Below are 19,845 nucleotides of genomic sequence, written 5' to 3'. Positions count from 1 at the left end.
TGGCACTCCCCGCTCTTCGGGCTGGGCATCCAGGCACGAGTATCTGCCCTCTTTTCTTATTGGTTTGAACTAGTTGACATCAATATTTGATATAGAGTACCTATGCATCCGTCCCGACTGGATGGGTTGGTATGGTGATATTTTGGAGTGATGATAAGGTTATTCCCTGTCAAAACGTGCGCGACGATGTGAAATATCTGATATTGCCCAAGGGTATGGCGTTTTATAAAAGGACTTGGTCGCCATGAGTGGCTTCGGATTGTCCTAGTTTTAGTAGATGCTGTGTCGCAAAGATTCAGGCCTCAAGGTACCATTGCCTATATCGCGAAGATGGTGTGTTATAATCGGTCAAGTCTCCAACTCATATACGAACAATCATTGACACGTTGTTATAGTTTCCAAAGGCGAATATATTAAGCACCCTCGTGCTATGCTGTGAGAAACCCTTATAACTTCTTTGAGTTGCAACGTGATTAACATCAAATTTCAACAGGGCAAGCTACAGTATCGAACTGTAGCTACACCAAAAATGGGCTCAGGTGGTCCAACTCCGTTCGAATGAACCAGGTCCAGGTACGAAGTAATATCCCTCCTAAACTGCGAACATATGTGCTGACCAAGATGATCTAGGTCATCGGAACGCACAATTCATACCATCGGGAATCTCCCTTGGAAGCCCGCGCGGTGCAATCTCAACTACTTCCAAACGTTATAAACTACTACTACTCCCACGCGACCCTCGACATACAAGCGTCATACCAATCCGTCCGCAGCTTCGAGCTCGATATCTTCGCCGACCCCGATGGAGGCCGCTACGCGAATCCCCTCGTGATCCGGAACTCGAGCACGGCGCTACCACCCCAAGACATCATGAACAAGCCCGGCGTAAAAATCCTCCACGTAGCCGACGCCGACGTATGGCCAAGCTGCTACACCCTAATCGACTGCCTAACCGTCGTCAAGACCTGGTCACAAGCACACCCGGACCACGTCCCAATCCCCTTCATGATCGAATTCAAAACCGCCGAAACCGGCACCGGCGGCTCCGTCCCCCCTCTCCCGTGGAACAACAGCGCCCTGCTAGACTCTCTCGACGCCGAGATCCGCTCCGTCTTCCCTCCCTCCAAACTCATCACAGCAGACGACCTGCGCCGCCCGGACCTCACCCTCGAAGCATCCGTGCTGCAACACGGGTGGCCGGACCTCGACTCCGCGCGCGGCCGCGTGCTGTTCCTCATGGACAACGCGCCGGGCCCCATCCGCGACGTCTACACCTTCAACCGCCCGAACCTCGAGGACCGCGTCATATTCACGAATTCCGTCCCCGGGTCGCCGGACTGCGCGTTCCAGAAACTGAATGACCCGCGCGGGGAAGCGAATCTGGCGAATATACAGGCGCAGGTGCGGGCTGGGTACTGGGTGCGCACGCGTGCGGATGAACCGTTGACGACGATTTTGGGGAACGATAGGACGGCGATGAGGGACGCGGCGTGGAGGAGTGGTGCGCAGATCGTTAGTACGGATTTTCCGGCGTATGGACTTACGAGCCGGTGGGGGGTTGAGTATGCGGTTAGGTTGGAGGGGGGCAGGGCGGTTAGGTGTAATCCGGTGACGGCGGGGCGGGGGTGTGGGTTTGGGGGGTTGGAGCCGGAGGGGTATGTTAGGGGATAAGGGGTGGTGTTGGGTGGTTGATTCGTGTACATATAATAAGTATGATAGGGTAATATGATTCCATCGAAAGCTTTTCTTATTATCACGATCCTTTGACGGAGTTGACTAAGAATATCTGTTATGGGGTAGTGGTTATGGCGTGGTGTTCAATTTTGTCGCCTCCCCCCCTTTTCCGTAGTTTCGGGACTTGATGCGGCGCCTAGTACCAACAGATAACCAAAACCGGCAACCAACATACCATTTCGGTGTTATTGAACGCGAATTTGGAATCTTATCGTTCTAAATTGGGATATCACGTAACTAATATCTGTTCTAACATAACAATAATGTTTCAGGTTAGCTATGAAAGATGTCGAGGTATAAATATGTCTGGGAACCTTTTTACGACAGGGGCAGTATGTGCCGGCGGCAAGATACTAGATATCGTATTTTCTTTAATCGCAACCGCTGGTAAAATCAGACGTTCGCACGAGGTGAAGATGCCAGTCGGTGTTGTTTGGTCCCATGATGGTTAGGCTATGCTAACATTGTTATAACATGTTGAACACCCTGACTGTTATGAGTGCCTGGTATGTCACAGCGGCTGGTTCTGAACTATGATTGAGCAGTCCCGAGAGTCGGTTAGAACTACAAGTCGGCGGCAATCTTCGATCTAAATAAGATTCACCTTACGAGTTTCAAATGAGTATATTTTCTATGCTCCAAGGTGGGCAATAGGGCCTTGAAGGTTAGGGTTGGACCTTGTAACAATTTCTTTCTGGCAATGGTCACCCTTAGGTACATACTTAATGGAATATATAGGTACTGAGTGGATAACCCGGGTTTTCTCCTCATTATGCTTCGAGATTGGTAATTTGGTCTTTGATGGAAACTTATTTAACTTGCCAACGACAACTCAATCAAGAAGTCGACACACTTAAGATGATTGCTCGTGTTAGTCGCGTTTTCCGTATGTGTATGAAAATTCATATCCGGAGAGACTTCTCTAACTATATCAGGCCACACCGAGGCTAGGATTATCATATATATTTTAATAGCGCTTCTGTTTCTGTGCTATGGTGGGTTCCCATATGAATCATCTTGGTACGCTCACGTTACTTATACTATACTCTAGTACTAGTTTTAATAGGTTGTGTGTCGGCTACTCCAGGAATTTCGGATTTTTTTCTTCTCAAGTTACAAGCTAAAGGACAAGAAGTCGAAGTAAGAGTTGGATACTATGGTAAATGAGTCGATTCACCACTATTATGTTGATGACTAAACTGGGCATATAGGGATGTGTGTAACGAAGGAAAAAGGTGATGGTCTGAGATGCCTCGTCACCTACACGAGAACACCAGAGACGATCAACAGCACATTTTTAACCGATTCAGAAGATGCGACTCAGACAAGTATTGTCAATGAGCTTCTACTACAGGCTGACATCATTCAGAACAAGATATTCTACGCGCTCTTGGCAGCGTCTGGTTTCTTGTTCGTGGTCGCTGTTATATCAATGCTCTTTCTCAAACGATATATGAAGAGCAGCAATCCAAACGCATGGAAACAGAAAGCGCGATTCAAGTCCGGCATGCGTTTCTTCATCCAATATGCATTCGGTCTTGCAGTCGCAGCGGCATTCTCGACTACACAAGTTACGGGTGCGTTGAACTTCGCAACAGGCGCGATGATGAATCCCGAGTCTAGAGTCCTCATTACAGGTGGAAAGGTTCTTGAAGTGATTCAATGGGCAATAGTCGCTTTGCTGTGCTTAGTTCACCTCGCGACATCTGCTATGTCCTGCGCTGACGGCTCTGCAATGAAGGGGGATATGCTTGAGGGGGCGTCCTTTTGAGCATAGAGAAGGCCTACCGCTATCTACGCTCTGATGCGCTTGGGTTTTCCTCACAATGGCGATTGAGAAATAAGGATGATACCCAGAGCGTGTATTTTAGAATTTGCTATTGTTAGCGTCGGACTATGGGAGCGATCCTAGTCTGATGTGCCATTAATTGACTTGTGTATTTCGTATTCATACGTATTTAATTCATAAAACCATGATATTTCTAGAATATCAATATGTTAGCGGAATGAGATATGTCAGGATTGAAATGAAGAAAGCAATGCAGGAGCGTGGAATTGTTGAAGTAAGCTGAGCTGAGCGGAATAAATCTAGGGGGCTCAAAGCTCCCTGAAATCAAGAGGGGCGCCTGGAAAAGTGGAAATTGTAAGTACCGTCTCGCTTATTTAGTATGGGCTGGTACCTAATGTCTGCTGTCTCTTCGGCGACTCAGCGTGTTGGAATGACCAACATGCTGAGTGACTTCGATAAATTTGATTCCCATTCCTTCTGAAAAAGTAACCCAACGCCAACATCGTCGCGTCAATACATAGGTAATGTCTACGTGCCCTCATTTAGTTAGCCTGTCATTGTCCAAGATTGGGCGCCTGCACGTCCTGAATCTCTATCTGGTAGGCACGTCACACATAGGACGTCCTCTATCCTGCATGGTTTACCATTCAGAATTAACACAAGTTTCCTGTAAGCAAATGTCGGGCGATGGAAGAGTTGTTGCCGACACTTCCAAGATGCCTAGAAACCAAGTAACTAAGACTTCGGATAGGGACAGCCGAGATGACTAGGAATCGAGAACCCGATGATCGCCGGCATTTGACTCGGCTTTCTCCCGAGTACGATCCGTTTAACATGGACTGTATTGACAGCGCTTATTGCCGAAAAATGGGTAGACATCGTGGAGGTTTGGCCGGCGTAAGACCATGATAAGGCGACAACCATAATCATGGTTCGTACCTACCTACCTCCTAGGCACCTAGTAGGTGCTGGTTTCGTATTGAGATTGATGGGTATCCGAATCACCCATATTTTGGTTACGAGATGGTGAGTTTGGCGATGCGATTAATTGTTGAATTTTTGAAGAGGATGACGCCGACGAATGTGCGTTTCGGTAATTTACCTAGGTACACTTTAACCAACTATCCCTTATATTACCTAACCAATACCGACTGTTGGTTGATTTGCTCAAGTAAGCAATCCTGGGGATACCGAGAACACAGTACGAAACAGTAATATTAATACATGTTGCACTCATTTTGAGCCCATCAGGCCTGCATGATGTGCTCGATTGTGCTACATCGTACATTTCGTACTTGTACGAGTGGAAAAAGGCATATCTGATTCGTAATAAAAGTTCGGTTTCCTAATATGATCTATCAACATGTAAATACCATTTTTATCTTCAATCACAACACGCGGAGTGATTTCCACAATCGATATTGAAGAACAGGGACCGGGAAGCCGGGTAGGAGGCCCGGAGCGGTGAGGACTCCCAGAATCTCACTCCGCACTGGCCGAATTGCCAAGTAGACGTAGCGTCATCGAATCCATGTCACCATGCAGGCATTCGGGACAAAGAAATCATGTCAAATAGAACCTAAACCTCCACATTTAGAAGAGAATTCGGTCCCTCACCCTTTGTCCAAGTCTGCTTCCCTAATGCACTGACATAGCGTAGCCTCGATGTTGTCTTCGTTGGTAGCGGCTCTATTAGCGCCGCCCGTCGCATCTGCGGCTTCGGGTTATGTGCAATCACCACCAGTTTTCCCCTCCCGTGAGTCTTAAAAGAATGCGATGAGAATGTTGAGCTTATCGCTAATATGCGTCGATAGCATCCGGGAAAGGTGTAGGTGTGTGGGCAGGCGCATACGAGAGTGCCCGTGAATTCGTAGCTCAGATGACACTAGAAGAAAAGGTCAACATCACGCGCGGTTTCGCCGTTGGCGATAATACTTGTGCTGGTAATACAGGAACTGTACCCCGGCTAGGATGGCCGGGCATGTGTCTTCACGATGCCGGAAACGGAGTCAGGGCTACCGATCTAGTTAATTCATACCCGTCGGCAATTCATGTCGGCGCTAGTTGGGATAGGAACTTGACGTACGAAAGAGCCTATTACATGGGACAGGAGTTTAAGGCAAAGGGAAGTAGGTATACATGAGTCTTGCTATGATCTTTAAAATAACGGTGAACTTACATGCTCTTACCAGTCAATGTTCTGCTTGGACCTAATGCTGGTCCTCTGGGACGAAGCCCCTTAGGCGGGAGAAATTGGGAGGGTTTTTCGGTTGACCCGTATTTGTCTGGACAATTGAACGCCGACACAATTGTTGGTCACCAAGATGCTGGTGTAATTGCAAACATCAAGGTTTTTATCCCATATGCCGGTTTACGATCTTATTAGGGGTTGCTAATTGTCTTCGCTTAGCACTTCATTGCAAATGAACAAGAAACCTACAGGCGGCCATATTTTGGCGTCGAGGCAGTTTCCGCTAATATCGACGACAAAACTCTCCATGAATTTTACCTCTGGCCATTTATGGATGGCGTGAGAGCCGGTGTGGCCTCGGTTATGTGTTCATACAACCGAATCAACAGCACGTATGCATGCGAGAACAGTAAATTACTGAACGGAGTCCTCAAATCAGATCTCGCATTTGACGGATTCGTACTCCTTGACTGGAACGCCCAACACAATCTCGAGAGTGCGAACGCAGGACTGGATATGCTCATGCCCGGTGGTGGGTTTTGGGGAAACAACTTAACCCAGGCTGTTCACAACGGATCTGTTACTGAGGACAGAGTCACTGATATGGCAACTAGGTAAGAGGCTATGAGTTAAGTCACTGAATTACTGCTAAACATAATTAGGATTTTGGCTGCTTGGTACTTCGTTGGCCAGAATGGCACCAACTTTCCGGTTCCAGGTATTGGGATGAAAAATCTCACTAAACCACATGCACAAGTAGATGCGCGTGTCCCTGAGTCAAACGCGGTGATATTAGAAGGTGCGATAGCCGGACATGTTCTAGTGAAGAATGATGGCTCCTTACCATTCAAGAAGAAGCCGGTTATGTTATCGGTCTATGGGTATGATGCGACGGTTCCCGATACTAAGAATACGGATAATCTCTTCCAATTGGGTTATACTTCCTCTCCTGAGATGGGCCAAGCAGTGTTAGGCACTGAAAGACATTTTGACCAAGCTGCGAAAGGGGGCACAATTATCACAGGTGGAAGAGCTGGCGCTAACGGCCCAGCTTATATCGATGATGTGAGGAGCACCCCAAACAAACATATTCTTAATTACCTATTACTAACACTCGCAAAGCCGTTGAGTGCTATTCAACATAGAGCAAAGGCCGATGGCACTTGGGTTAATTGGGATTTAATCTCACCTAACCCTGATGTGAATGCAGCATCGGATGCTTGTTTGGTTTTCATCAACGCCATCGCGACAGAAGGGTGGGATCGAGATGGACTCCACGATGATTTCAGCGACGGGCTCGTCCTCAACGTGGCTTCCAAGTGTAGCAACACCATTGTTGTGATCCATGCCTCAGGAGTGCGCCTCGTTGACCAATGGATCGAACACCCAAATGTCACCGCTACTATCATTGCCCACCTACCTGGTCAAGATAGCGGGGAAGCTCTGGTCAAACTTCTCTATGGAGAAGCTGGTTTCTCAGGAAAGCTTCCTTACACGTTAGCTAAGAACGAAAGTGACTACGCAGTCTACTCTCCTTGTGGCAGAGGTCCATCTAACTCTACAGACCCACAATGCGACTTCACCGAGGGCGTATATGTCGACTACCGCCATTTCGATGAGAAGAATATCGCACCTCGTTATGAATTTGGCTATGGACTATCATATACGACGTTTAATTATTCTTCGCTTGCGCTTGAGCAGTTAGGACTTAATTCTGAGGCTCGGAGCGCGTCTATTCCAAGTAACGCCGATAGCTTGTGGGAAGTTGTGGCTACGGTGAACGTGACAATCACCAATTCAGGGGCTGTAGCTGGCGCCGAAGTAGCCCAACTCTATCTCGGCATACCAAACAGCCCTCCAAAGCAGTTACGTGGCTTTGATAAGGTCAATCTTCAGCCGGGCGAATCGGCTGAAGTTACCTTTGAGCTTACAAGGAGAGATTTTAGCGTTTGGGATGTCGTTACCCAGGGTTGGGCCGTACAGGACGGTGACTACGATGTATATGTTGGAGCAAGTAGTCGAGATATTAGATTGACTGATAGTATTTCTATTTAGTTGGTAGCAATACACTCAAACATAAACATCTTAACCATCGAAGTTCCGTTGTAGTTCTGATTTCAATCGCAATAAGGTGACAACAGCCCCTTTTCGATATCAATGCGATACGCTACCAGATTTACCAGGAATACAATGCAATTGGTTTCTCTGCATCAATGTGTTTAACATTTCCCCGGTTCGCATTTTTTATACTTGGATGCAACCGTGAATCGTAGGAAAATCACTTGGATAGCCATGCACCTCACACTCCCTCATGTTCTGATTCACACCACATGGGATCTTTCAGATCATTTGCATCATAATATCGCAGGCAATATCTGTTCGCTGACAAGATCTCTGTTTTTTATTAGGTAGTTACTATATCTTCCTTCTAAGTCTGAAATACATTGTGACTGAAATGACCAACTGTTTCTGGATAACCTCATTGTCCACGCACTATGCAGCGCAGTTATATTCTATAAATAACAAAGGAATTTCCTCTTGTAGTCTTTGTTATAATTATCCAAAGCTTTAAGTTTTGCAATTACAATACATCACATTCATCATGACATCAACTCGCAACATTAAACATATCTCATTCCCCATCAACAGCCTTTGTTGGCTGAATTCTTCTGCATGCTTAAAGCTAGCAGTAAGGGAGAACTCAAAGCGTTCGTCTCTGGCTTGGCCCCCAGCGGGTGATAGTCTTGCTCCTTGGATAGCAGTCTTTATCTGTCTAGCAGCTGCTTTAGTCTTTCTGTTATGGGGGGTTTGGGAATGCTGTGAACGCAGGAAACGACCTAGACAAGTTGAACCTGTCTAGGTAGATAGTTCTGGGTGTTAGCTGCAATGCAGCTATGGGGAGGTAGCGAGGGGAAGAATTTACCTAGTAAGTAATCAATTGATACCTACCTAGGTACCTACTTAGAAGGCACTTACAGATAACTAGGGGATTGTAGCATGGTAAGGCGATATAGATTGAAATTTAATTAATATATCGCCCTAGAATGACATTGACTATTCGGCGTGACTTAAATGGAGTGAATATACATAGTGACTCGTAACTCTATGATATGAGAGCCAAATACGTATCACTAAGAGAAAAATAACGCATCTCTGTTGACTCCATACCAAACCATTAATGACGCGTTGACGAGCTTCTTCTCAATATACCAATCATCAAGGGGGGTCCCCTTGAGAGATCAACGCGTCGGCATGCTGAATAGACGATCAAGCGGCAATAAACGTTCCATAGATTGGCCCTTCGCATTTAAACGGAATTCCTTGCTACGAGTTTAGTGTTCTGTAGCCATCCCTAGAATGTTGATCACCCCAGCCCTCCACGCATATATGGTGAGACATAGTGCAGAATCGTGAGTCAACCCAATCTAGTTTCCACAAGTCAAGGGACGACAGGCATGCAATGACCTAAACTTCCCCCTTCACGCGTACTGCCCCTCCTTAGACCATCGCATACAAAAACCCTCGAACTCGGCCTTAGAGAAGAGAATTCATCATCGCCCAGCATCACCAACAAGCAAGCTTCTAGTCACTCTTTTACAGTCACTCATTAAGTATTTTCATCACCAACACCCGATTCTTCACACCTCTTTTCACACCAACCCCCAAAAACACATTTCAAAATGCAGCAACGCAACATCCTCGCTCTCATCTCCCTGCTCGCCGCAGCAGCCAACACCGCACCAGTCGGCACCCCACCAGCCGTGAGCGCCTTGGGCCCCGTAGCCAGCACCATGCTGGAGAACACCGCCCGCGCAGCCCCAGCCGTCGTCGCAGGCGGCGTAGGCGAGGGCTCCCGCGGCGGCGAGCACTCCGCCGAAGCGGAGCAAGAAGCGCAGCGCCACGGGCAGCACGCCGAGGCCGCCGAGCAGGGCGCCGCAGGCGGAGGCCAGCACGCGGCTGAAGAGAGCCAGGGCGCAGCCGCACAGGGACAGCACCAGGCGAAGCAAGGCCAGGAAGCAAGCAAGGAAGGCGAGCACTCGTTCGAGCAGGGCCAAGGAGCGCAGAAGCAGGGACAGCATGCGGCGGAGGAGGACCACCGCTTCAGCGAGCACGGCAACGGGGGTAAGCACGCGGGCAGCTTCGGGGCGAACCGCGGGGCTTCAAAGGAGGGTGTCGCATACAACAACAAAGACGGTGCGAACAGCGGCGACCGGTTCGCCATGGACAAGTCGGACGGGTTCCACGCTGCGGCTGAGGGGTCTAAGGAGGCTTCTGAGGGGTCGATGGCGAAGGGTCAGGGCCGCAAGCACGCGCAGGAGGCCTCTCAGGCCGCTGAGCAGGACTCCAAGGCTGCTATTGAGGGGTCGCAGGCCAAGCAGGAGGGCTCGATGGGCGGTGCTGAGGGATCCAGGGCCGGACGTGAGGGCTCGATGGGAGAGTCCGAGGCGTCGAGGGCTAAGAACCAGGGGGCTGGTGGTGAGCAGGGCTTTGGTGCTTTCTTCAAGGGACTGGGTCTTGGAAACTAGATGTAAGAGTTTTTCGCATTTGAGTTGGGATGTTTGGATTTTTGCTAATTGATGTGCATAGCGCGAATCGCGATTGCTTCATCACCTGCTATTAGGCGAATACCTTGGGAGGTAACTTATCTTATGAAATAGGAAGGGGTGTCAGATTGAAATCATGTAGGGATTGCATTGCGGTGGTATAGACGGAAAGTATCGGTATCTGCTTTATCTCGGTCATGTTTTTTTTTATGTATTAATATACGATCAATCAACAATTTCCTTCTTCGACCAAATGACGATGATGATGGTAAATGTGATCAATTTATGCATCTGAAAATATTAGTAATTAGTAATATTGACATGTCTTCAATTCTAATGTCTCGTTGATCATCTTTCTGCGTGATCCACTTGAACCAATGTCGTCTATGTTCAACCACTAAACACATGTAAACTCCATCGCTATGCACCATGGACCAGGTCAATATCGTATAAACAGCCGTCGATAGTGTTGGCAGCTACCATGTCAAATAGGTATGTTGCACCTATTTTAGAGGAAGACCTTTCCTCGAAATATCGGCAACAAGGTTCTTGAACTGTGGCGCAAGAGCATCAACCACTATTGAGACGTCAGGGGCATCGGGATGAGTTTGCTCTTCTTGCTCGCTAATAGCCTTAGAGTCCCAAGACTCTGATTTGGCGATGGCTTCTGTCTTTCCAAGGGCCTTCACGCCCTTCACATCCTTTCCTTTTCTTGGCGGGCCTCTTGGGGTGTTTGGCGTGACGATGGTTTCATCTAGCAGGCAGTGCCAACGTGTTATGTAGACACCTGGCCCGGTCATGTTACCACTTGTCTCTTTCTCTTGATTGTCCACGCCGTCAATGATTCTCTGTACCCGGGCCCAAGACATATCCTCCAGAGTGGAGAGATATTTAGCGTGTGCATCAATAGCGGCCTTGACACTGCTTTGCTCATCCTTAGGAAGTTCATCAAAAAGAGTTTGTAGAGATTTATCCATTTCCTTGGTACCAAACGAACATCTAGATTGAACCTTAGGAGAGCTGCTGTTTTCTGGTGGCTGTCTGAAGAATTGAAGGCTATTTTTAGCCCATTCAAGCCACATCGTCCGTAATTCAGGACATCCTTTTGCGAACTCGTGTAAATAATCGTAAGCCAGTTGGCGGTTTCGATTCAGGAGGGCAACGTAATCTTCAACTGAAGGTGGTACGGTGCCATTCTGTGCTTTCCCGTCTTCTCGCTTCTTTGGCTTACTTGTCTTTATCAAGTCTGACAGGAAGCTTTCGACGGAATTGATATGTTTTCGTATATCTACGTTCTTGTGGATAGCTCGTATCATGGGTTCAAAAACCGATACCCCCTCTCGTATTATGGTTGTTGTTAGATCTGGAGTTTCGCGGCATAAAGCTTGAGTGATCTTCTCTCTGTCGCGTATAGCAAGCTGAGCGGAATAATACTCCAAGCACTGCGTATGTTGTGTGTCGGTTAGAGATTTTGTTGAACCCTTGTCTCTGGTCTCTAAGATGGTAATAATAATAGACATGCTGTCGCTTTGGCTTAATTCACGAGTTGCCTCATGCTCTTGTCTAGATGCTTGTAAATATTCGTCAATCGTGTCTAGATGCGCTTCACTTGGTCCTTCTTTTCTTCGTCTAATATTGTCGACAGCTTTGCGAAAGTCACCAGCGTCCCATTCCAACACAAGAGATATTATCCTATTGAAAATGAGTTAACTCTCTCGCTCAAGGTTGATTCAGTATATGTGCACCTTTGCATCAGATTCATTCCATCTGAGGCGTTTTGAGTAAGCCCAAGCCAATTGGATATTGCACCGACGCTGACCTTGGCTAAAAACAACCGGATCATAGCATTGATCATAGTCCCGGCATTTCCGAGACGCAATGTTTGTCCAATAACCGTATATGGGATTAAACTGTGGACATTATCTATCAATTTCAATAAATAGGGACCCTCGGCCGATAAGACAAACAGGTGGTGAAGAAATGTGGCTACGTAGATGATGGCGTAATCGACTGCGGCATTCACTGCTGGAGAATGATCCTCGAGGTTTGGAGTCTGAGTAAGATGATCAAAAAGCTCATCAAGTAAATTTCCGTAGACCAGATGTTGGATAACATCGTCCCAAGCCCTTGAAAGATCCTCTGCTGTGTGTAAGTCATATGTCCCGTAAAGATCCGGTAACTTTCTGTTGGGTACGCCACTCAATAGGCCTCTGGTGACGGATTCATGAATGACGGAAGCGGCTGAGGCGAGTCTCTTCCTACTTCCCAATGTCCCTTTATCATAACTGTCGGATAGGTCTGCTTCACCAAATCGTTTCATAATACTTCTAAACTTGACAGCCCAGAATTCAGACGGCAGATCCCGGAGGGCAGGTATAGGGAGAACCAATCTAGTAAAGAGAAGCTGTAAAAGCGGTGATAATGATCTTCGAGATTCACCACCCTTTCGTTTCTTGGTGCAGGTATCAAAAGGATACCCATAGTTCTCGATAGCTTCAGGATGTTTGAAAGTCTTAACTTCAGAGTATGTCTCATGGTGGACGAGGATATCGAGTAAGGCTCCCAACTGCTGGGGGGATAAAGTGGTAGATGACATGATGGACAATGATGAACGGTGAACCAACCTGACGGGACATTCGGAATGAGGGAAAAAACATGAATAAAAGGAAATAGAATTAGTAGTGTCAGCGGCAATGAGTTTGATGCATCCTGACAATTTCGCTCCGAGGAGGCTGTTTAATGTTTAATGTTGAACATTTAAGGGTCAGCCTTCGATTTTGTTTATCAAAAAAGTACTAAGTACAAAGTGGACTCATCATTCATTAGAACTTTCAGAAGCTTTGTGACTTCTTTTTTGCACCACGTGCTGACGTCATCTGGCATGAGTGCTTGGGCTTAGGGGTCTTATTTGGGCTATCGGTACCCACTTTTAAGTACAAAATACGACTATTGAACTCTCAGTATCTGCATAGCGTTGAGACAACCCATTTGTGAATATCACATGTAGTTCAAGGTTCATTAGCGGTTCTTCATATATGATCAATATATCTCGATATATACGCGACCCTTCATCAATCAAGAACATCAGTATTGATTCAGATCTCGATTTCTTCATGTTGTGTGACGAGAGGTGGATCTACTGATGATACTCATTATATCCATAAGATTCAGTATGTAAGAACCTCTCAGATAAGCATAAATATGTAAATATCTGAACTTTTCGCGATAAGTCCCATCGAATCCACCAAACTTGTTACGATCTTCAAACCTGTACAAACATTTCTCAGCCTCAAAATGACTCGTAAGGACAATGCCGCCAGGTCGCGATGATACCAATGGCTTTCCTCCGAACCTATTTACCGGCGTCCTTCCTGTTATACCTCCAGAAGGAAGTTTAGATAATTCGTCTCGCAATAATGCCGCAACCGCCGCGTCAGCTGCCGGTGTCCGTGCCTTGAGCGCCCAAGCTATCGCCTTTTACTTTCGAGCTCCCGTCAAGGCTTTCTTCCGAACTAGAGTTGACTATCTCGCGTATGCACGGAGCGTGCACCAGACGCGGACGGAATCGTTCGCGCGAGCTGCTGCTAATGATCCAGCCGCCTCAAAACTAGGCCTCGCTTTTAGGCAAGCATGGATGTGGGCGCGGGGTACAACCCCTGGATTGCTCACATCTGTGATTCAGCAGCACGGATGGAGCATCATACCTCAGCAGATTCTTCCGCCACTGATGGCAAACGTCGGGGTTGGCGCTGTGTTATACACTAGCTATCTGCAAATATTGGCCCAGCTACACGAAGAGACTTCAAGAGCACCAAAAAGAATCTTTCCTCCGCCGGATCCCATTCACACTTTTACCGCAGGTTTCTTGGCTGGGAGTATTCAGAGCGTTATAGCAGCTCCACTTGATGCTATTCAGGCGAGATACGACCATCGTGATCTCATTAATGGCAATATCGATGGAAAGCCGAGGAGTATGTGGTCATTCTCAGCAGAGAAGCTTAGAGAGATAGGACTACGCGGGGTATTTGCAGGGTGGGGGTTATCGTTTATGAAGGATAGCTTTGGGTGCGCCGTTTTCTTCAGCACGTTCGAATACGTGAAAGCCCAAGCCTTTTACCGATTTATTACGTGGTACTACAGCGACCTGAAGCCAGACGTCATCAACGTGCTGGCGCAAAAGAGACCGCCTAAACCCCACCACCTAACCGACAATGCGAAGGAGGATGCCAACCGTCCGGTTACGATACGGCCCCACTACGCGATCGAACCTATGTTTTTACTATTCGCCGGTATCACAGCTTCGTTAACCCAACAGATATTTCTTCATCCTTTGACACATATTCAAGTTCAACATTGGGATCACCTAGAAGACCTGGATGCCAAGGCCGCTAAGATGAGAGACGCGGAAGCTGCAAATCCCGATAAGCCAAGGCGTAGGTGGCGTATGCTTAGGGCTTATTACCATGCCTATCAGGAAACTTGGGCACAGTGCGTTGCAGAAGCGAATTCAGAAGGCACAGGACTGAGACGATGGCTGTATCGTGGCTTTTGGTGGAATACTAGTGAGTATATTCCGGTCGCAATAATTTGGAATGAGAATTGTAGTTTACTGACAACGTCCTACCATAGTTCGGCAAGTACCAAGCACCAGTGCTGGGTTGATTATATTCGAGCTGGTTAGGCGGAAATACGGTGCCGGAAACGAGCCCGTACGGGTCGCACAAGACAATTACGAAATTCTTCTCGATTAGACATTGGCGATTGTCTCGAGGTTTCAAGGCGTTGGAAACTAGACTAGGGATCCCCACTCGGCGCAAGGCACTTCTTTCAGCATATCTAGCGGTGATAACTCTTATAATCCTAAAGGTATTAATAAACAGGGGTCAATAATAAGGGGCTATATATATCATCTCCCCTTATTTCCCGCACTACGAATAAACGGCTCAAGGGGAAGGACTTGTGCTTCTGGTGTAACACCTTCATAAAGCTGCGCCCACCGATAATCTAAGACCTCCGGAGTCTGCCACGCATTCTCCGGGTCACGCAGCCATAGACGTAGGAGATGACGACTATTCCCATTCAATCAACCCGTTAGCCACGCATACGACTTAGAAACATCTCCAACACACATATTGGCGGAGCTAGACTTACCGTTTTTCTTCCGTATCGGTAAAACCGTCTCTCGCGTGGAAAATAGCAAGGTTATTTATGTACTGGATATCCCCCTTCTGGAAGTCGCTGTTTACGCAGTACTTTTCCCCTAGGAAATGGAGCGTATCGAGAGCCTCAGCCTGGGCTTCAGTGATGGGGGGAATATTGGGGCTTCGCGGGAGAGCACCGAAACCAACGAAGTATCGGCGACCGTACTGTAGGGCCACCCTCTCAGGAGTAGAATCTGTTGCCGGAAAGTGATATAACAGCGGTCTTTCCTTCCATTGTTTGTCCGCTTTCTCAAATCTGACAAGAAGGAATGGTTAGCTAGACGAACTTGCCATCTAGGCATTCTCCCTAAAGCATGCGGTATTAGGCAAGATTATCCTTTTGGGATTTACTCACACTTCCATATCCCAACTCTGGGAAAGAGTATGGATGAGATCCGGACGAGTCGCGGCAATTTCATTGTACACACGCCAAGTACTGGCCAATTTACTAGCTCCACCAGCCGCCGATGTCTCGAGCGCAAACAAAGACACGATATCCCCCGAATCCGTGTGGAAGACTTGCTTATCAGTGGTGTATGCAGGACTACCGATGGCGCCGTTGTTTTGCGACCAGGATAGGTCTTTGATGTGACTGAGAACTACATCGGCCGCTTTGCCATTGTACTTGTGGTCCTGTCGACCACGCTGCGCGGCGATGTGCGCGGAAATTCCTGTATATATGATGATGTTCTCCTCGCGGGAGTGTTCATCCACGCGAAGGCCACGAATTACGAAGAACCCGTGCCCGTTGTGCAGTTCTGCCGATAGACGGCGCAACTCACTGTGCAGATTCGGCAGCGGAAACGTGTCTGCCGTGAGATGACCTAGTGATAAGCCCAAGCCTGCATATTCATTAGTCGGAAATCGAGTTTTACGAATCTGGAGTCGCCGAAGCCGTAGAAGTCGTACCCTTGAAATGTTCTACAGCTCGGTCTATCTCATTTAATTGATCGGCATTGAGGACGTATGTCCAGTCATATGTGTCCGCTACGCTATTGCCTTCCCAGACTAGGTCGCCGGTCAATTGCGCTGGGAACCCTTTAGGGAGAGCGCTCGGTAGGTTCCCCTCTTTGAGGCGCCGAGCCGCTCGGGCTTGCCACTTGTCGCGATCCGGAGCATACGATATGTCGGGCTGTCCCGGAGGAGCTACCGCCGTTGGTGTGACGAAAGTGACGGTTGTCGACATCGCTTCTTTTAAGTTATAATATCCGTTCAGAATCCCTAATTCAGTTAATTTTAGTTTACAAAGTTTCCTAGATTTCCCCTCACGATTCTTAAACATCTTTCGATATTTTGATAGCTAGTGCTACGATCGGGTTGAGGTATTGGGCAATACTTCACCGGAATTGCGTCATCCGCCGGTCTTTTGATTAGGTGACATTCGGAGATAGCAGCCGGTTGTATTTTACCTGTTATCGTGTGCGGATTCATGTAACGGCAAATAAGAATCATTTCTCCTCAACTTAAATTCACTACCTACCTCACACGGGGCTAACTTATACGATGAAGTAGTATTAGTTGAAGGAAAGTCATTTAGGGTATCTTAATCGTAATCGAATGCTACACTGGAATCCCAATACTTGCTTTGCTCCGAAGCAGCAATACCTGTGGCCAGGGAATGACGCCACTATAACTACCTAGTCAACTCACCCACCAAACTAATATTATGCCAACGTGATGTTGGGCAGAGAAATATGGGAAGTTTAGCTTTAGGTGCCACCAAAGCTGCCGGGAAAAAAGTCGCAGGCACAATACCAAAAAGCCTGGCCATCCTCAACTCCAACGCTCGCTCGAAACAATTCATTCTCCTCCCACTATATTGTTTCAGTCGGCAACAATTAGTCTTAATAATGGACTCCCATTTTTTGTAATTTTCCTCGGTGGTTAGGTTTAGTTGAGCCTAACATCATATAAGCGACGCCACATCTTTGCGAGGCTTCTTGTTCCGCTCACGTTTGATGTCCAGTTTGAATTTCGCAGCTTCTTTATATATCCCAAAGAAAGGGTGAGTCGCAAAACCAATGACACCTGATCATGTTAGAACGACGCTTATAGGTTGACCAGTAGGATATCTGGGATTTCTTAGACTCACCAGCTGGTATTTTGAAGAGGATACTGGCGAATCCCTTCGCTATCCCCTTGAAGAACCCTTTGAACCCATCTTTCCTGGCGCACTTGTAAGGCAATACAAACCAGTCGGTCATACCATCGAGAAGACCAAACCATAGCACCTACAGTCGGACATATTAGGTTATCACTATTCGAGTTCAATGGCAAGAGATTGGGCTCACAGCAAAACTCGCGGCGCACGCTGACGGGAAACCGGTGATCTTCGGCCATTTCCGAACAGTGTCATCGTGGTACAATGTCGGTATGTAATGGAATGTCTTCGCAACGCCATGTCCAATAACAAACGGAATTTTAAGACAACCGGCAATAATTAACCCCATTCCCCTCAGCATGTCTACCCAACCCATCCAGAAGGGATGGCATCCCTCGTCTTCTTCGTCATTTTCATCGTCGTCGTGCTTCAGGCCTCCAGCTTCCAGGTACCGGTCCCAATATGTCGGAGGAGGGTGATGTGCTGTTGAAATCGCTTCCCGGGTCACTAGTTCCGGCTCCAGCGCTGGCGCCGGCATCTGCACATAGTACACGTTCTCCTCGACATTTCCTACGTTCCCCATGTTTTCGGGGTGTACGGCGTGTTGTTGTTGAGGGATATCGTCAATCGGAGCTATGAACTTCATACCGAAATCTCGTCTACCAGTCATAGAAATCCGAGAGGTGGTTGCGGAGGGCGGTCGGTCAACCATCTTGTCCTAATTGCGCTCTGGCGACTGCTCAATGAGGCTCGTAACTTATATCCGCGGCTTATAATTGTTGCCTAAAAGTTGGAGAGCAGCGCTGCCGAGCGGAGGAGGAGAATGCATGCGTATATACAGCGGGAGAAGGTTGTTCGGTGTGTCCAGCGTCGCGAGCCACGCGCTTTACTGCCGGTTGGGAAAATGCGGCGGAGCTCCTTGTCGATCACTTAAGGCACCGAGATTATCGCTGGGGTGATTGGTCCAGCTCGCAGGGGCCATTGGCTTCTCTTTACGAGAGACGTGCATTGAATCGGCTGATTTTGACTATCGCACCGTCGCATCGGTGCGGGTTTCGCTGAACAGATCGTGGCGCAGCATCTTATCAGCTTCAAATCTGCAACCACTCTATGCTGAGCTGACTCGAGGCTGTGCTTTTTTTTCTTCAATTCTTCGTCTCCTTGGCTTAAATAATTTTAGCAGCCCACGATCGAAAAAGAAGGATTCTTCAATGATACCCTGCGACTATGTAACATCATCCGTCCCATACGGGACCGGGCCGCTTGTTTAATCAATTCGTTGGTAGTGTTTGGTTTCAACATCTAGCGCCAACGAAGACAGCGCCTGGCTGTACTTATCGTAACCTTCTGCCTGGGCGAACGCCGCGCTCTTCTCGACGCTATCCAACCCACCCGCGATGAAATACTGCTCGATATCTTCACCATCGACCTTCTCGATCTTCCAACCACCCCTATGACGATATGGCACTACGAACCTATCCAAAACACCCTTAACCCTCCCCAATGCCTCCTCAAACCGAGTCTTATTTTCCCGACGCACAGTCCAAACCGTCACAACGAGAACTGGTGCAGCGAACGCAGATACAAAGCCCTCATCCTCGGACTTGGGAAACATGTGCAACCCATGAATATGTCCCGGCCTCGCCGTCGCAGCACTCAGATGCGGTTCCAAGTCCACGAGAAGCTTCTGGTTCTCGGGCGTGGCGAGGATTCCGTGGTGTTGATCGATGGAATCCCAGTGCGCCGTGATTACCGCCACCGCGGGGTCTTCGACTTGTTGGAAGAGCGCTTCCCCGCGGTCTTGTGTCAGCCATGGCGCGTTTGTGGCGCACCATTCTCCCTGGAACGCGATCCCGGTTATGTATAGGTTACGGAGCGTCTCGGTTATCTCGCCGGGAGTGCTGGAGGGGAGGATGGCTATTTCTGTGACGGTCATTTTCGATTGCAGTGAATTTTGAGGTGGGTACAGTATAGTTGTAGAACTTCTGCGTTTCATGTGCGAGCCGATTCCTTCTGTTGGCTTTGAAGTCGCGATACAACTCCGTCGAATAGTTTTTGTTTCGGAGCTCCGGTGGCACAATGCAGTTAGAATGAATTGCTCGGTCGCTTCTTACGTGTGTCTTATATTTAGGCTGGTGCGAGGTAGGTATGAATGCTGCATGCTTCTTCCACAAGAGTCCATCTACGTATTACCTCTTATCTCCGCCGTATGACCGCTTTTCATTCTTCCTGAGAAAGACAAATCACTTTATAATCACTGCAGCAATATAAGTAGGACCGCGCAA

The 19,845-nt window shown here is 47.9% G+C and overlaps 8 protein-coding genes across 8 annotated transcripts; 4 read left to right on the top strand and 4 right to left on the bottom strand.

Annotated features, from left to right (window-relative positions):
* Positions 1 to 558: 558 nt before the first annotated feature.
* GGS22DRAFT_191771 (uncharacterized protein) lies at positions 559 to 3,505 on the top strand (the record flags this gene model as incomplete). Its single annotated transcript, XM_047965167.1, has 3 exons — positions 559 to 573; positions 631 to 1,516; positions 2,946 to 3,505. 3 exons carry the CDS (start codon positions 559 to 561, stop codon positions 3,503 to 3,505), a joined length of 1,461 nt encoding a protein of 486 aa, XP_047815874.1.
* Positions 3,506 to 4,835: 1,330 nt separating this feature from the next.
* On the top strand, positions 4,836 to 7,803 carry GGS22DRAFT_171390 (glycoside hydrolase family 3 protein). The gene is made up of 6 exons (XM_047962593.1): positions 4,836 to 5,279; positions 5,338 to 5,652; positions 5,716 to 5,873; positions 5,934 to 6,328; positions 6,377 to 6,779; positions 6,837 to 7,803. Exons 1-6 carry the CDS (start codon positions 5,189 to 5,191, stop codon positions 7,767 to 7,769), a joined length of 2,295 nt encoding a protein of 764 aa, XP_047815873.1. The 5' UTR covers positions 4,836 to 5,188; the 3' UTR covers positions 7,770 to 7,803.
* Positions 7,804 to 9,009: 1,206 nt separating this feature from the next.
* On the top strand, positions 9,010 to 10,492 carry GGS22DRAFT_171387 (uncharacterized protein). Its single transcript, XM_047962592.1, has one exon. The coding sequence runs from the start codon at positions 9,395 to 9,397 to the stop codon at positions 10,238 to 10,240; it is 846 nt and encodes a 281-aa protein (XP_047815872.1). The 5' UTR covers positions 9,010 to 9,394; the 3' UTR covers positions 10,241 to 10,492.
* A 54-nt stretch (positions 10,493 to 10,546) lies between these two features.
* Positions 10,547 to 13,028, bottom strand: GGS22DRAFT_196207 (uncharacterized protein). The gene is made up of 2 exons (XM_047965788.1): positions 12,004 to 13,028; positions 10,547 to 11,950 (listed from the first exon to the last, which is right to left on the bottom strand). Exons 1-2 carry the CDS (start codon positions 12,852 to 12,854, stop codon positions 10,762 to 10,764), a joined length of 2,040 nt encoding a protein of 679 aa, XP_047815871.1. The 5' UTR covers positions 12,855 to 13,028; the 3' UTR covers positions 10,547 to 10,761.
* A 314-nt stretch (positions 13,029 to 13,342) lies between these two features.
* GGS22DRAFT_53826 (mitochondrial carrier) lies at positions 13,343 to 15,264 on the top strand. The gene is made up of 2 exons (XM_047967362.1): positions 13,343 to 14,820; positions 14,888 to 15,264. The coding sequence occupies exons 1-2, from the start codon at positions 13,569 to 13,571 to the stop codon at positions 15,007 to 15,009; spliced, it is 1,374 nt and encodes a 457-aa protein (XP_047815870.1). The 5' UTR covers positions 13,343 to 13,568; the 3' UTR covers positions 15,010 to 15,264.
* On the bottom strand, positions 15,052 to 16,645 carry GGS22DRAFT_196201 (Clavaminate synthase-like protein; the record flags this gene model as incomplete). Its single annotated transcript, XM_047965787.1, has 4 exons — positions 15,052 to 15,327; positions 15,410 to 15,715; positions 15,815 to 16,301; positions 16,369 to 16,645. The coding sequence occupies 4 exons, from the start codon at positions 16,643 to 16,645 to the stop codon at positions 15,165 to 15,167; spliced, it is 1,233 nt and encodes a 410-aa protein (XP_047815869.1). The 3' UTR covers positions 15,052 to 15,164.
* A 702-nt stretch (positions 16,646 to 17,347) lies between these two features.
* Positions 17,348 to 18,549, bottom strand: GGS22DRAFT_53843 (uncharacterized protein). Its single transcript, XM_047967363.1, has 3 exons — positions 17,751 to 18,549; positions 17,552 to 17,690; positions 17,348 to 17,487 (listed from the first exon to the last, which is right to left on the bottom strand). The coding sequence occupies exons 1-3, from the start codon at positions 18,270 to 18,272 to the stop codon at positions 17,366 to 17,368; spliced, it is 783 nt and encodes a 260-aa protein (XP_047815868.1). The 5' UTR covers positions 18,273 to 18,549; the 3' UTR covers positions 17,348 to 17,365.
* A 278-nt stretch (positions 18,550 to 18,827) lies between these two features.
* On the bottom strand, positions 18,828 to 19,496 carry GGS22DRAFT_191764 (uncharacterized protein; the record flags this gene model as incomplete). Its single annotated transcript, XM_047965166.1, has 1 exon — positions 18,828 to 19,496. One exon carries the CDS (start codon positions 19,494 to 19,496, stop codon positions 18,828 to 18,830), a length of 669 nt encoding a protein of 222 aa, XP_047815867.1.
* Between the last annotated feature and the right edge of the window lie 349 nt (positions 19,497 to 19,845).

Source organism: Annulohypoxylon maeteangense (assembly GCF_022496945.1).
Source record: "Annulohypoxylon maeteangense strain CBS 123835 unplaced genomic scaffold GGS22scaffold_17, whole genome shotgun sequence".
Taxonomy (NCBI): domain Eukaryota; kingdom Fungi; phylum Ascomycota; class Sordariomycetes; order Xylariales; family Hypoxylaceae; genus Annulohypoxylon; species Annulohypoxylon maeteangense.
The sequence above is the reverse complement of the archived record's forward strand: the minus strand, read 5'-3'. Positions and strand labels throughout refer to the sequence as shown.